The sequence below is a fragment of the Mandrillus leucophaeus genome, unplaced genomic scaffold (assembly GCF_000951045.1).
Source record: "Mandrillus leucophaeus isolate KB7577 unplaced genomic scaffold, Mleu.le_1.0 Scaffold289, whole genome shotgun sequence".
NCBI lineage: Eukaryota > Metazoa > Chordata > Mammalia > Primates > Cercopithecidae > Mandrillus > Mandrillus leucophaeus.
Genome location: NW_012103020.1, coordinates 90,659 through 107,079, shown reverse-complemented (window position 1 = coordinate 107,079; position 16,421 = coordinate 90,659). Strand labels below are relative to the sequence as shown.

The 16,421-nt window shown below is 39.5% G+C and overlaps 1 protein-coding gene across 1 annotated transcript in view; it reads right to left on the bottom strand.

The window, feature by feature from the left end:
* Positions 1 to 13,479, bottom strand: part of MGAT4D (MGAT4 family, member D) — a 56,694-nt gene extending 43,215 nt beyond the window's left edge. Inside the window, exons 1-2 of the mRNA XM_011985615.1 lie at positions 13,234 to 13,479; positions 2,448 to 2,606 (exon numbers count right to left, since the gene is read on the bottom strand). Of these exons, the coding sequence (XP_011841005.1) occupies positions 2,448 to 2,606; positions 13,234 to 13,327 (253 nt within the window). The 5' untranslated portion in view covers positions 13,328 to 13,479. The remainder of the gene's footprint in view (positions 1 to 2,447; positions 2,607 to 13,233) is intronic.
* Positions 13,480 to 16,421: the final 2,942 nt, after the last annotated feature.

Below are 16,421 nucleotides of genomic sequence, written 5' to 3'. Positions count from 1 at the left end.
ACATGGAGGACAATAGAACTGTCAATTCCAAATGAAAGAGGTATAACTGAAACATGCTATAATTGGTTTACTCTACTACTTTGATTAATATCACTTTATTAAATTTGTATCTTTATAGCTTTGCTTTGTAGACCCTAAAATTTAATGACTGTATTTGTAACCTTCATTAGAATTTGCCTCTACAATTTTGAAAAAGAAAATGTTAGAGGACACACATTGCCCAATTTTAATTCATAATAAACAATGTAGTAAAAACAGTGTCATATAAAAAATAGATATATAAACAATGGAACAGACCATAGAATACAGAAGTAAGTTCACAAAAATATGGTTGACTGACTTAAGACAAAGTTGCAAAGGTAACTGCAGAAAAGACAGTTGATAAAGGTGTTTGAACACTTGGACATCTATGTGGAAAAAACTGAACATTGACTTGTTTTTCATGCTGTTTATAAAAATTAACTTAAAAATGTTCATAGACATAAATGTAAACCATAAACCTATGAATTTTTAATAAAGAAAAACAAAAAAGAAAACCTTCATGACCCTGAGATAGGTAAAGAGATCTTAGATACAATATAACAACACAAAAAACAAAATACATAAAATAAAAATTCACAAATTAGACTTCATCAAAAATTAAAAATGCTTGCCCCTGAAAGCATCATAAAGAGAATGAAAGAGTGTCACCAACTGGAAGAAAGTATTTCCAAGTCACATATCCATCTGATATGTATCCAGGATAATGTGTAGCACTCTCTTAAAACTCAGTGAGAAAACAAAATCACCCAATTAAAGAAATTGGCAAAACAGGAGTTTGAGAACGGCATGAGCAACATAGCAAAACCCCCATCTCTAAACACACACACACACACACACACACACACACACAGTGGGGCATAGTGGCATGTGCCTGGAGTCCCAGCTGTTCAGGAGGCTGAGGTGGGAGGATCCCTTGAGCTCAGAGGTGAAGGCTGCAGTGAGCCATGACTGTGCCATTGCATTCCCCATTTGAACGGACATTTCACCAAAGAAGACATCTGGATGACAAATAGTAAAAATGTTCAACATCATTAGTTTCTGGGAAATGCAACATAAAGCTATGAGATATCATGACGTTAGAATGGCTATAATAGGACAGGCATGGTCCCGTAATTCAGCACTTTGGAAGGCTGAGGTGGGAGGCTTGCTTGAGGCCAGGAGTCCAAGATCAGCCTGGGCAACATAGAGAGACCCCATCTCTACAAAAAATAAAATTAGCCAGGTGTGGTAGCACATGACTGTAGTCCCAGCTACTTGAGAGATTGAAATAGGAGGACTGCTTGGGCCCAGGAGGTGGAAGCTGCAGTGAGCCATAATTGCTCCATTGCCCTCCAGCTTGGGCAACAGAGCAAGAGCCTATTTTTAAAAAATGGCTATAATAAACTGGAGTGACTAAAACTCTCATACATTGCTGGAGGGAGTGAAAAATGGTACAGCCACTCTGGAAAACAGTATGGCAGTTTCTTATACAATTGAACATATACTTACCTATGCCCTATCAATCCTACTTCTACATATTAATTGTAAAAAAATTAAAACTTATCTTCATACCAAACACATGTCATAAATGCTTATAGGAACATCTATTTTTAATTGCCCAAACCTGAAAACAACCCAAATGCCGTTCAATTGGTGACAGGATAAACAATATGTCCATTGAACATTGATACAATGAAATGCTACTCAGCACTAAAAACAGAACAATTGGTCACACGACAATTTGGGTGAATTCTATGCTAAGTGATAGAAGCAAGTTTCAAAGGGTTACACATTGTTTGATTGCATTTGTATGGCTTCTGGAAAAGGCAAAGCAATAAGAACAGAGATCTAATCAGTGGTTGCCAGGGATTAAGAGTAGGGGGAGGACTGGAGTACAAAGGGGATGCACAAGGCAGGAATTTTTGCCCTGGAGAAATGGAAAGCCACTGAAGGTTTATATGAGAAAAATTAGCTGTATGTTACTAGTCACTCAGATAAAGCCGGAAGGTTGCCTGACTAATGTAGCAGAAATGATGATAGAAAATGTGGACAAATTTTTGAGATAGATAGAATGGTGAACCAACCAGGATTGCTTATTACTGACATGGAAGTATGCAAGAGGCAGAGGGAAGGGTCAGAGATGATCCTCAGGTTTCTGGTTGCATCTTTTGAATGGATCGTGGATGGTGGTGCAATTCACAGAGCCGGAAAGCACAGGAAGACTACTTCCTGGTCGAGATGAGAGAAAGTAGGTCAGTGATATCTCTTACCTGATTTTCGCATGTCTCACAACAAAAGAACCAGTACTGATTTAGTTAAGTTTATAGAGAGAAGATGCCCTAAAATCATAAGACATTGAATCTACATTTCCAAAAACAAAACAAAACAAACAAATCACAATATACAAAGACAAAATCAACACAAACCTAAGTTTCCTGACAAATTTTCTCTCTTTGTAATTTCATACTTTATTCGATTCAAAACTTTCATCATCTCTTGGCTATTTTTTTCAGTTTTGTTTCTTAAGTGTAGCATATTTTCTTTGAACTCCAAAATATGGTTTCTACAATTAATTAATCGATTATCTGCAATGAAAATATATGTATATATTTGTACATGTAGCAATGGTGTCACACAATTATCTATAATAGATAAGAATGTAAAATATAAGTTTCAATATAGTTATATATAGTACTATATACGTATTATATGTATATATACACAATACGATATACACATAGTGTATACTACACGTGTAAATACATGCATAGGTACAAATATAAAAGACTGGAAAGAAAGAACAAAATGTTAAATATAGTGATATGCGGAAGGTGAGGTTATCAATGATTTTTTGCTTTATTACTCTGTGCTCTTCTTTTTTTTCCAAATTTTCCGTGGTATGCGTATATCAGATTTGTATTAGAGTGTAATCCCATTAACCCCCCAAAAATACATCTAAGAAATTATCTGAAGAAAATTATGAGGGATATGTACACAGATTTGGACTAAGGATATTTAACATAGGCCAGTATTTAGCAATATTTTTAAAAATTGGAAACGACCAAAGTGCCCAACAGTAGGAAATTTGCTAAATAAATTACAGAATATTCTTTTAAGGGTTCTGATGGCTCTGATGTCAAATCATGTATAATATGCTTAATATTTGTGTTATCTGGGGAAAATTACTTAATTTTTTTTTTGCCTCTGCTCCTTTTGGTGTAAATACATACACAAAAATCCCTGCTTCAGAGCTGTTGTGAAGAGATGTAATGATGATGCACATAAACTAAAGTTTCAGGATACAAAATCAACAGTAGAGTTTCTATCCACTAACAACAAGCTATCCAGGAAAGAAATCTATTAAACCACCCCATTTACAATGGCAACAATAAAATACTTAGGAATAAATTTAATCAAGGAGGTGAAAGAGCAGTGCACTGAAAACTATATAATCTGGGTGAAAGAAATTGAATACACAAATAAATGGAAAGATATCACATGTTCATGGATTAGAAGAATATTGTTAAAATGTCTATACTACCAAAACAATCGACAGATTCAATGTAATCCCTTTAAAAATTCCAATTACATTTTTCACAGAAACAGAAAAAGAAACCCTGCAATTCATATGAAACTACAAAAGACCCCAAAAAGCCAAAACAATCTTGAATGAAAAGAATAAAGCTGGAGACATCACACTGTTTGACTTCAAAATACATTGCAAAGCTATGATAATCAAAACAGCATGGTACTGGCATAATAAAAGACACATAGACCAATAGAACAAAATAGGGAAACCAGAAATAAATTCACGCATTTACAGTAACTTGATCTTTGACAAAGTTGCCAAGAACACACAACAGGGAAAGAACAGTGTCTTCAATAAAACTGTGTTGAGAAAACTAGATATCCACATGCAGAAGAATGAAGTTAGATCTTTATTTTAACCTACATACAAAATCAACTAAAAATGGAAGAAAGGCTTAAGTGTAAGACCTGAAACTGTAAGATTAATAGAATAAAACATTAGGAAAAAGCTTCATGACCTTGGTCTGAGCAATGATTTTTCAGATATGACTCCAAAATCACAAACAACAAAAAACAAAATAAATGAATGGGATTACATCAAGTTAAACAAGCTTATGCACAGCAAAGTAAACAATTAACAGAGTGAAGAGACAACATGGATTGAAAATATTTCAACCCAAGAGACAATCTATGGGTTCAAATTTGTCCAGTGGGAGAAAATATTTGCAAACCATACATCTGATAAGAGGTTAATATCTAAAATATGTAAGAAACTCAAACACTCAATAACAAACAAACAAAAAAAGTAAAACATCGGCAAAAGATTTGAATAGATATTTGTCAAAACAAGACAAACAAATGGCCATGTATATAAAAAAGTGCTTTATACCACAAATCATCAGCGAAATGCAAATTAAAACAATGAGTTACCACCTCACACCTGTTAGAATGGCTATCATCAGAGACAAAAGGTGAGAATATGGAGAGAAAGAAACTCTTGCACACTGTCGGCAGGAATATAAATTGGTGTAGCCATTATGGAACACAGTATGGAGGCTCCTTAAAAAATTAAAAATAGAACTGCATAATGCAACAATCCCACTGTTGGGTATGTATTCAAAGGAAATAAAGTCTGTATGTTGGATGGATGTTATGGTTCACACCTGTAAACCCAGCACTTTGGGAGATCAAAGTGAGAGAATTGCTTGGGCTCAGGAGTTCAAGGCCACAGTGGAGCCGTGATTGTACCACTGCACTCCAGCCTGAGCAACAGGGCAAGACTCTGTCTCAAAAAAAAAAAAAAAAAAAAAAAAAAAAAAAAGCAATGGTGATACATTTGGGTTGAAACATTTAATATTTTTCCATTCATCTGTTTTGTCTGAACCAGAGTACACAAGTGGATAGCCTGTGGCAAAAATTGGATAATTCCTCTCCCCTGCTCCAAACCCTCCAAAATATTTCTCGTCACACTTAAAAAAATAACCAAAGTCCTTACCATGTCCCACAAAGCACTGTGTGATCAGTCCTTGAGTTCCTCCCTGGTCTAATTTCCTACCCTTCCTGCCTCACTCTGAGGGAGCCCAGCATCACCCACACTGGCCTCCTTGCTCTTCCTCACATGAACCAAACACTCTCCCACCTTAGGGTTTTGGCTTTTGCAATGTTCTCAGCACTGAATGCTCTTCCCCGATATCCTTTCATTGTTTTATTACATATCCTGTTGTGGCAGGAGGTCCCTAATTTCATTCAGTTTTCTGCTAAGACATTACCACCTCAGGGAAGCCCATCCTGCCATCCTTTGTAAGATAGCACACCCCTCTCCTTCCCTTATTCTTTTTTTTTTTTTAAATACTTTAAGTTCTGGGGTACATGTGCAGAAGGTACAGGTTTGTTACATAGGTATACATGTGCTGCAACCATCAATCCGTCATCTACATTAGGTATTTCTCCTAATGCTATCCCTCCCCTGGCCACCCACCCCCCGACAGGCCCCGGTGTGTGATGCTCCCCTCCCTGTGTCCATGTGTTCTCATTGTTCAAATCACTTATCACCACCTGACTTCATATTATGTATTGACTGCTTTGATGTTTCACTCCAGAGATTTCTAGAATGTAAACTTGAGAGCAGCAAGAACTTTTTACTACTAAATTCCAATGATCTGAAACAGTGACTTGCATGTAGCTCTTATATGAATATATGCTTAATGAATAAATAAATTAACAAACTGAATGGACTTGTCAGTATAAGAACTAATTTTAGTGATTCTTAAACTGAATCATGCTTTAATCAAAAGAACTGCACCTATCCAGACGAGCTTTAAACATTCATATTGTAGATACTATTTGAAGATGCTTACAAACCTCAGAGGGGGATGTAGTTTAAGCCCATGATATTAGGGTTTCCCAGGTAATGTTCTCTTTGCAAAATGGATTGCGTGTTCTGAGTTGATATATCATGGGTGATGCAACCTATGTGGGATTCTACATTGTAGGTCAGTCCCTAGGGATCAATTTAGTAAACATGAAAAGAAAGTTTTCTCTAGAGGAAGCAGTATTTACAGCAACAACCATAAACAAATGTTAAAGGACATAATCTCTAATCTTAGATCTGCTTCTTGTACATTTTTCCCTGGTAATTCATTCATCAATATTCTATTTAAAATATTGAAATTACTTGCATATTTACTCAGGTATTTAGTGAGGATGAAATGTTATAACACTGTTTTGCAAAGGTTTGAAATAAACAATAATGAGATGCTTTGAGTCAATTGGGCATCTCTGTAGTGAAACTGTGAAAACAAACACCAGTTCAAGTGTGCAGTGGGTGAATGTGACTTCTGCACATTAAAAATAGGTTCCAGGCTAGATCCTAAGTGCCACTGCTTTGTGCCTCTCACAGCAAGGCTCCAAGGTGTTGTGTTCCAGTAGAAATAAAATGCAAGCCACATCTGTAATTTAAAATTTTCTAGTAGTCACATTTTAAAAAGTGAAAAGAAACAAATGAAACAAGTGAAAGTAATTTTAAACAATGTATTTTATTTAATACAATATATCCAAAATGTCTCAACATAAAAGTAAACAATGGGCTATTTTACATTTTTGTACTAAATATTCTAAATCCTGCATGTATTTTACACTCACAGCACATCTCAATTCAGATGCTAACTTTTAATAATTATAGTGAAATGTAATCCTACCAAAACAGTACAGTTTTGCTTAATGGAGAAATATTTTGCACAATTTCAGTTATTAAATGTAGACTCAAACTAGTTAAAATAAATTAAAAATGCAGTTTCTCAGTTGCACTCACTAGCTGCATTTCAGGTGCCTCAAAGCCACCTGACTATCATGCTGGATGGCATAAGTCCCCGGCATCAGCTATGAGCTTGTTAGAAATGCAGTATATCAGGCCTCACCCCAGACCTACTGAGCCAGATTGTGTGTTTTAATAAGATTCCCAGTTGACTGCTATGCACATTAAAATTTGAGAACGACTGTGACAGACCACTTTCATGGTTTTCTCTTTATCATCATTGGTACTACCATAGTTCAAGCTTTATTGCCTTTAGCTGTACTATTATAATTGCCTCTTAATTGGTCTCTCACCTCCAATCCCTGATTAATCTTCTGGAAACACTGCTCAAAGACTATAAATAGTTCCCTGAGTGCTTACTTGCCTTGGTCTACCAGATCCTATACAACATAGCCATGAACGTGACTTGACCTCACTTCATTCACTAAACATCTCCAGTAACAAGAAGCATGCTGAGATTTCTATTCTTCCATTACATACTTGCCATGTGCTATGTGGTAGGTAAATAAACATGAATAAAATCTGGTTCCTGCTCTAAATTAAATTGGTACGAATAAAATCTGGCTCCTGACAATCAGGCTGCAAGGAATGTGGGAATGGTGCATATTTTTAAACTTGACTAATTATAATATATTGTTAAAATGGAATTATTCTCAAAGTGCCACAGGCACAGGAAGGCAGGAATGATTAATTCTTAAGGAGAACTGAGGAGTAGGGCAGGTGGAGAAGGTTTGAGAGAAGAAGGAAGACTTGAGAACTTGTATGTACAGAAGCTTGCCTACAGCAGAAGGAAGGGAAGGGCATTCCAGCCTCAGAAAAAAACACCGTAAGTGCATAGAGTGTGAAATGGTATGGTACGTGATATAGTTTGAATATATGTCCCCACCAAATCTCATGTTGAATTGTAATCCCCAATGCGGGAGGTATTTGAGTCATGGGGAAAGATGATCCCTCATGGCTTGGTGCTATCCTCATGAGAGTGAGTTCTCTTGGGATCTGGTTAAGTGTGTGGCACCTCCCTGCCACTCTCTCTCACTCCTGCTTTTGCCATGGGACATGCCTGCCTGCAGCCTAGCCTTCTGCTATGAGTAAAAGCTCCCTGAGGCCTTCCCAGAAGTTGAGCATATGTCAGCACCATGTTTGTAGGGCCTGCAGAACCGGGAGCCAATTAAACCTCTTTTCTTTATAAATTACCCAGTCTCAGATATTTCTTTATAGCAATGCAAGAATGGCCTACTACAGTTTATCTTGGGGAACGTATGTCAGTCACTCAGGGGGTAAATAGAAGGGCAAAAGGTATAATGTTAAAGCATTGGCCGGTCACTTTAAAGTTGTTATTAGTTTACTTGTATCCAGTGTGGTTCCAAATAAAGAATATCTAAGGCAATTACTAGAAGATGAAACTAAAAACATAAAGGACATTTCAGATTACTCCCCCTATGTATGCTTTGCAATAATCAAATCAAACTATGTACTAAGCCCTTTAAATTCCCTGTGAGTGGCTCCTGTATGCATTAGGTTTTATTGTGAAATATATTAGACATTACAAAGAGTATATAAGACAGTTTAAAGGATAATAATAAAAATGAACATCCATGAACCCATCACGAACTACCTTAGCCTTAGATATTCTACCTGTTTCCTTCCCAGATCCAATTCTCCTTCTTCCCTAGCCCCAGATAAGCAGAATCCTGAATTTCGTTTTAATCATTTATTGCTTTCCTTCATAGTTTTACTATTTTTGCAAGCTGACTTACACTTGGCTTTATACATTAATAAATAAAACTCTGTACTTGCTCTTTTAGCTCAATCTATGCTTTTGAGATTTATTTATATTGATGACTCAAGCTGTAGTTTATTCATTTTTATGGATGTAAAATGTTCCAGTGTACTGAATATACCACAACATGTTTGTCTCTTCTGTTGTTGGTAACAATTATAAGATATGCTATCAAGAACATTCTGGTACATATCTCCTAGTAAACATGTTCAAGAGCTTCCCTAGGATATATCTGGTGGTAGAGCCATTATTTAAAATATTTAGCCACATGTATGGTATAGGTGCTGATCAGTAAGAACAGATACTGGCCATAAACCATTGATAAGGCTGTACACTAATTTCAACCCTACCAGTAGTGGAATTCCTAAGACATAGGAAAGGCATATTGTTCATAACAGACGTGACTGAATGTATACTCCTCCAAGAGAAGTTTGAATTCCCAAAGCTCCATATTCTCATTAAGTGTCTAATTTCCTAATTGAAGGAACAGAGTAGCATGAACTGGTAACTCATGTTTTTAACTTGCATTTTCTCAATTGCTAGTGGTTTTTCCATGTATATTCAACATTTATGTTGCACTTTGTTTTAGAGTCTACTTTGCTGGTATTAATATAACCACAAGACCAGCCCAAACTGGACCTACTTTGTTGAAAAATGTCCAGTTAGCTTGTAGGTGTAACAGAGCCAAAAACTGCAATTCATACAGCATGGGCAAGTGCAATAGCAAAAACTTTGACCTCCAACCACACCCAGAACCAGTGAATCCTCCCTCTGAATCAAGAAGCCTGGAACATGACCAGAACCTGAATGCTGGAACTCTTTCAGATGCGAGGGGTCTGTTGGCCCAGAAGATCTGGAGCTGAAATTTGCCTCAACATACCTTACCATCAATGGCCAGCTTGGAAGCCCTCCAATTAGACCCTGCCAAGCTAACTTGCCTAAATCTTTTCCCTTGTCCTGTGATCCCTTAAAACTTGGCCCAGACCCAATAAGAGACACAGATTTGAGTCTGAGTCTTATCTTCTTGCTGGCTGGTTTTGAAAAAAAAAAAAAAATTCTTTTCTCAAAAGCCGTTGTTAAAGTTACTGGATTCTGCATGCACTGGACCATGGGCCCATTTGCTTGATAACATAATACAGCTACATCAACTTCATTTTGGCTTGGGTTTGTGGGTATTTTCCATCCTTTTTCTTCCAAAATTTGTCTTTAAATTTCAAATATGTCTCTTTTAGTAATCATCAAGTTGAATTTTGTCATATATCCAATCAGGAAATATTTTAATTTCTTTTTTGGCACACTTAATGCAATTAGTGATATAGTTATGTTATTTTACTTTATTTTAGTGGTTCAACTAGATACTTCAACATGAATCCTCGACTTAATAGTCGAATACCAATTCTTACATTCTGACTTCTCAATAGTTCTACAAGTCTAGTGCAATTTCACTCCATTTCCTCTCTCTTAACTTTTCTTGTAATTGCTGACGTGCATTGTTATTGTACATATATTTTAAATTCCACAAGACATTTCAATTATTCTCTGAAATAACCCACATTTGGACCTTGGATTCTGCTGACTTACAGCTGCATCTGGGAGCTCCTCCTCTGTCCCATGGACAGTAATAACAATCTATTTTGTTGGCATATTCCCACAAGGTCATACACATTGGTGAAACCCTTCCCCAACTGGATGGGGATGAGGGCGTTTTCCCTCCATCAAGGCAAGAGAGAAAGATCTCCAGGAAATAAAGTTGGGTGCTCTAGGATGAGCCCTCTTGTCACTCATTCAGGGGCTGAAGAACATTTTTACCCTGAAAATTGTGGAACTGCTAGACCTACCAAAATTCTCATGCCGCCAGATGAAAAGAGGCAGGAGAAAGAAAGAGACGCTACGAAGCCAAGAGCGGGATCATATGAAGTAGCCTGCAGGCATGCAGCTTGAAACGGCAAAGACATATGAGTCGGCTGTGGCTCAAGTGAATATTGCAGGCCATGTGCAAGAAGGTCTTCTGCCAGGCAGAAGATTCCCAGCACCAAGGGGCTGTGGCAAAGGCAGAGGTAGGGAGGAAGAATTCAAGCAGAGGATGGATATCCCTTCAGGGAATAGATAGCAGAGACACCACAGCAGGTGCTCAGAAGCAGCCACAAACTACCCCTACAAGAGCATTAGGTATCCGCCACATCCAAGTGCCTTCCAGAGAAATTGAAACCACCAAGTTGCTGTCATGGAAGAAAGCCTCCGCTCCCCCAGCTCTTTCCCACCCTAGTACCACAAGGGAAGCACAAGAAAGGAGGAAGAGGGTGCAGCAGACTGTTTCTCCAAAGATGACCTCCAGGCCAAATGGTATTGTGCACTTTGACCTTCCCAGTCACTCCTGAAGAAGTCAATTTCTCTACCTTCTTGAATCTGGGTTCACCCTGTGACTGCTTTCACTACAGTAATATAGAGCAAAAGCAATGGAGTACTAGTTTGGGGTATAACCTTTAACTGGCTTGGCAGTTTCCACTTCCTGCCTTTTAAAAGGTAGTTGCCTTGTGGGGGGGAAAAAAGGTATCATTTTGCTAAGACCACAATGTTGTGAGGAACAAACCCAAGCCATGAGGAGAGGCTTTGGAGGATGCACCACTGCGTGGGGAGAGGAGAGAGAGATGCCAGAGCTGTGAGGGAAAAAGGCTTCTTAGTAGTAGAGTCTTCAGCTCCAAATGTCCCAGTTGACACCACCTCGGATTATAGACAAACTGCCCAGTAGAGCTCTTCGTGAACTCCTGATTACTAAATCAAGAGTTTTTAAAAAGAGATTGTTCAAGGTCAGATCGAGACCATCCTGGCCAATATGGTGAAACCTTGTCTCTACTAAAAATACAAAAATTAGTTGGGCGTGGAGGCACGCACCTGTAGTCCCAGCTACTCAGGAGGCTCAGGCAGGAGAATTGCTTGAACCTGGAGGCGGAGGTCGCAGTGAGCCGAGATCGCACCACTGCACTCCAACCTGGAGTGGTATTTAATGGTATTAAAACTTCTGATGTTAACATTCTAAATTACCTTCCAAAATTACTAGACTGGGTGCGGTGACTCATGCCTGTAATCCCAGCACTTTGGGAGGCAGAGGTGGGTGGATAACCTGAGGTTAGGAGTTTGTGACCAGGCTGACCAACTTGGTGAAACCCCATCTCTACTAAAAATACAAAAATTATCCAGGCGTGGTGGCACATGCCTGCAATCCCAGCTACTCAGGAGACTGAAGCACGAGAATCGCTTGAACCTGGGAGGCTGAGGTTGCAGTGCAGTGAGGCGAGATCGCGCCACTACACTCCAGCTTGGGCAACAAGAACGAAACTCCACCTAAAAAAAAAAATTACTATAAAACTTTACATTTTGCTTTCTAATTACAAGAAATCATTTATTTTTTGTTATAAATGTGCTCATTGTTCATTGTGCTAAAATAAATAAAAAGACATTAGGATAATGTTCTTTATAGAAAACGAAGAGGAGGGAAACTTTGTCAAATGACTATAAAGATGAGTAGACATATTATAATGCAGATAAATTAATATATATTCCTTATCTTTGAAACAAGCAGGATATAGAATATTTTGTGCATATGAGGATAAAATCTAGTCTTAACTGGAGAGCTAAAACATGAAGCCACTCCCAAACTTCAACCTCAGCACTCTTACCAAGATTACCTTGTGTGCACTTAAGTCACACGTGTAAATAAATGAAAATTTAACTGAAAACAACGTAAGAGCAATCGTGGAATGCTGGGATCATAATTTACAGGATTCCTAAGTCTTAAACTGAGAAATTCAACTACTTGAACGATAAAATTTTACACCGCGGACAACTAGGGTTGAAAGATCAAGTATGGATGCCTGGTTAAATTTGAAACTAAAATTAAAAAGATAGAAATATTTTAGAATAATTATGTCCCATGCATTTTTTACACCAATATATAATTGTTTATCTGAAATTGAAATTAAACTGGGCAACCTGTACTTTTGTTTCCTAAATTGGCACTTCTATAGGCCAGGCGAAATTACATCTTGAGTGTGTGGGAGCGGAACGCAGGCCGGCGGTCCATCCGAGAAGTCCAGGCTGTGGGCTGGCGCTGTAGGCGTTCAGTGACATCCCTCTCCTTTCTACCACCTCTTTTCAGCTATGCCAAAAACACTCCAGGGAGGAGGGAGGCACGAAGCGTGGCCTGGTGATGTAACCCGGACCACAAAGGAGGAAAGATGCGGAAAGACGCTGGCTGTATAAGAGCAGTTCTTGGGGTCAGACAGTTATAGTTTCGAGAAGGAAGAACAGGAGAGGGGAAAAGCAGGGCACAGATGGGGCCCTTGAACCTTTGAGGAAAAGGGAGCGGTGGGTACCCCGGGCCAGATCCGTTAGCGCGCGCGCAGGCCGGTTACAGCCCAGCCGCCGCTGACCGGAACGTGAGCACCGACGCGGGCCTCCCAGTGGCAGCGCAGGCGGCCACCGCCAGCTTCCCGCATAGCCCCCGCCCCAGCCCACCCCGCCTCGCCTGCATCCCTGCGGCCCCGAAGCCCCCGAGGCAGGAAAGGAGGCGGGAGGAGGGCCCGCCGCTTACTGGTTTGAGTTATCCTGTAGATGCAGAAACAAGAGAAGCTGAAAAGCGCGACGGCGACCAGGGTGATCAGCAAGTTCACCTGCTTGGTCCTCATGGCGCTGACCGGGCTGCGGGAGGCCGGCGGGTGGAGGCGGCGAGCAGTCCCCGGGACCGAGTTGAGCGCGCAGAGCCCCCTTCCCGCGGTGCCGCGTGGGTGGGTCCCCAGCACACCGCCCTGGGAAGCCGCCTTCCCGCAGAACTTCTGCACCCTTTGTTTCCTGTTCTAGGGCTCAGCGCGTGCTATAAACCGCTGCCAGGTCGTTAAAAGCGATAAACTAGGGAAAGCGCCCCATTGCCTGGCACGTGGTGGGTGCGCAGTACCTGTTCGGTGACTTTCCTCGAGTAGCTTATCAAACTTTTACCCAAGCTGAGAAACACTAGAACATCAGTAGCATGAGACTCTATGGACTCCTTGATCTCTCCCCTCTAATCTCTCCTCTCATTGAGGACTCACTGGCAGTCTGGTTATAAACATTCTACTTCAAATCAGCCCTGCAGGTTGGAAGGGCTCGCATCTGTCCCCTTGAGAGGGAAGAAAGATTTGAAGATACACCAGCCTGAGGATGCCATTACAGCCTACATGTTCTCATGTGCTAATGGCTAGGAGCTGTGACTTTCCATTGGGCGGGGACCCAGCCAGATCTCAAAACAAGGAGCCAGGAGAAAGAGACACCTCAACTATGTTCTCCTTCACCGCTCCAATCTGTTGCCGGTGCTTGCCTTGGACTGAACTCTACTGAAAACCGGAAGACAAGGAAGTTCAGCTTGATGTACTAGATGGTCCAAACTTGGTTTCCAGGCTGTGGAGCAGGTTGGAGAAAACGTAGGGAAGATTAGGGTGGAAGAAGGAAGCTATTCAGCACAAAGAGATGTCTCCACACTCAGCATTTCACTGCCTTCTTACCTGAGGTCCAGTTTTGCATATTCAGTTGCCTACCCAGCCCTTCAGCTTGAATGTCCCACATCAGCTTCAAGATGTCCAAACTTCCTCACCAAGCTATTAATAGCTGTTTTCCCAGAGTCCCTTGATTTTATCAGTGGCATCATAGTTCTTCTTACAATCATTTTGACTCTGGTTCATTATATCTCATTATTTATAAAATCTTTACTTACCTAAAGGATTGTGTTTCTGTTGCTACTTACTATCCCCAATATTCAGATGATCACAGTGATATTCAAACTGGTCTCACTGTCTGCAGGATCTACCCTCTGCAGTCCACACTTCAGTACCAGATAATCTTCCTAGTTCACCACAGTCAGCTGTTATTGTTGTTTACATAGCTCCACTTCTCCTGAATGAAAGAGGCCCCTCTCAATCAGGCCCCTCACTGCTTTCTCATCTCCCAGTGTGCCCTTACATGCCTCTGGCACCTGCCAGATTGTTTTTTCAATCCTACTCTGAACATGTCATGTTCACTTCTCTCCTTCTGTGCCTTTTCTCTTTATGTCTGCCCCCTGCCCACAATGTCCAGTGTCCTCTCTGACCACTGAAATCTTTTCTAAATCTTCAGGTCTCATGTTTCATCTGTTTCATGAATCAACACCTGGCTCCAGCAGACCACTCTGACTTCCCCTTCTCTGAATTTCTTTAGTATGTAGGGCAGGGATGTTCAATCTTTTGGCTTCCCTGGGCCACACTGGAAGAATTGTCTTGGGCCACAAATAAAATACACTAACACTAATGATAGCTGATGAGCTAAAACACACACACACACACACACACACACATATCCCTCACAATATTTTGAGAAAGTTTACGAATTTGGTTTGGGCCGCATTTGAAGCTGTCTTGAGCTCCATGCTGCCCGCCAGCCATGGGTTGAATAAGGTGATGTAAGGTCTCTGCCTTTCATTTTGATATGTATCCCTAGGTACTTGTGGATAGGAGCTTCCAAAATGATCCTAAGTTACACCCATGGTTGAGGGAGAAATATATTCAAAGCAGATTGAATTATTGGTAGTTGTCCTAAGAAATGTAATTACACGTGTTAGCATCAATGGTTATGGAGGTCTAGGGAAGGATAGTTGCGGTAGATGCCTGAGAAAAGAGGGTTCCCATATTCCTTTGCTGTGTAGTCATGCATGATAGACAAGCTCTAAAAAGACCTGGCTGTGGGCAGAAGCTGACGTCCCATTTCTACAAGGGAGCATGGGAAACAGAAGGAAAAGCTGCTTAAGAATTAATCCTCCCAACAAAGTCTCAGTTAGACAGGAGGAATAAGTTCCACTGACCTCTTGCACAGCATAGTGACTATAGTCAATTATAATGTATTGCACATTTCAAAAGTCCTAAAAGAGTGGACTTGAAATGTTCTCACCACAAGAAATAAGTACGTGACATCATAGATATGTTAATTAGCCCGATTTGATCATTGCACAATACATACATGCAGCAAAACTTCACACTATACCCCATACATATATATAATTATTGTCAATTAAAAATAAAGAAATTTCTAAAAAAGAACTAATGCCATCAAGTAAACAATAAATAATTGAAACAAGGTGGCACACATAATGCTGGTAGGGTCAGTACAGTGGGAACCAAACAAAATTTTAGTAAGCTTAATCATCTCGATAGCTTACAAGGCCAATGTTGTATTAAAGAAAAACTGCAATGTAAATAGGTTTACTAGGACAAGTACATATACCTAAAAAAAGAAAGTTCTGAGATCATTTCCACTGCTAAGGTGAGGAAAATTAATTTAACAATCAAGAGCTTCTGGTTATTAAATCTTTCTAAGTAGCTTCTGAATGTCAATAGATTTTCTAATTGCTTCTGAGTGTCAATAGATTTTCACTGGTATCAGAGGGAGAAAACCAGGAGAATTATCTAAAGCTAGTGCCTTAATTTATCCATATAGTCCATCTCTGCTGGAAAACCTGAAGAGACCATGGTGCTAAGCACAGAAGAATAATTAATCAAACCACTGAGACTTTATGTGACAAAACTCTTTAAATGCAGAGACACTGTAATTGGATCAATATTTTTAGATCCAAAGGGTGGAAAGGAAAGCTTACTGGTTTTAAAAACTTTTGTACGTTTAGCATTTTAATATGAACTATATACCATTATAAGTCAAATCTTTATAACTATTTAATACAAATCACAAATCCAAATAAACACATTTTCTTCATATTTGTTATTT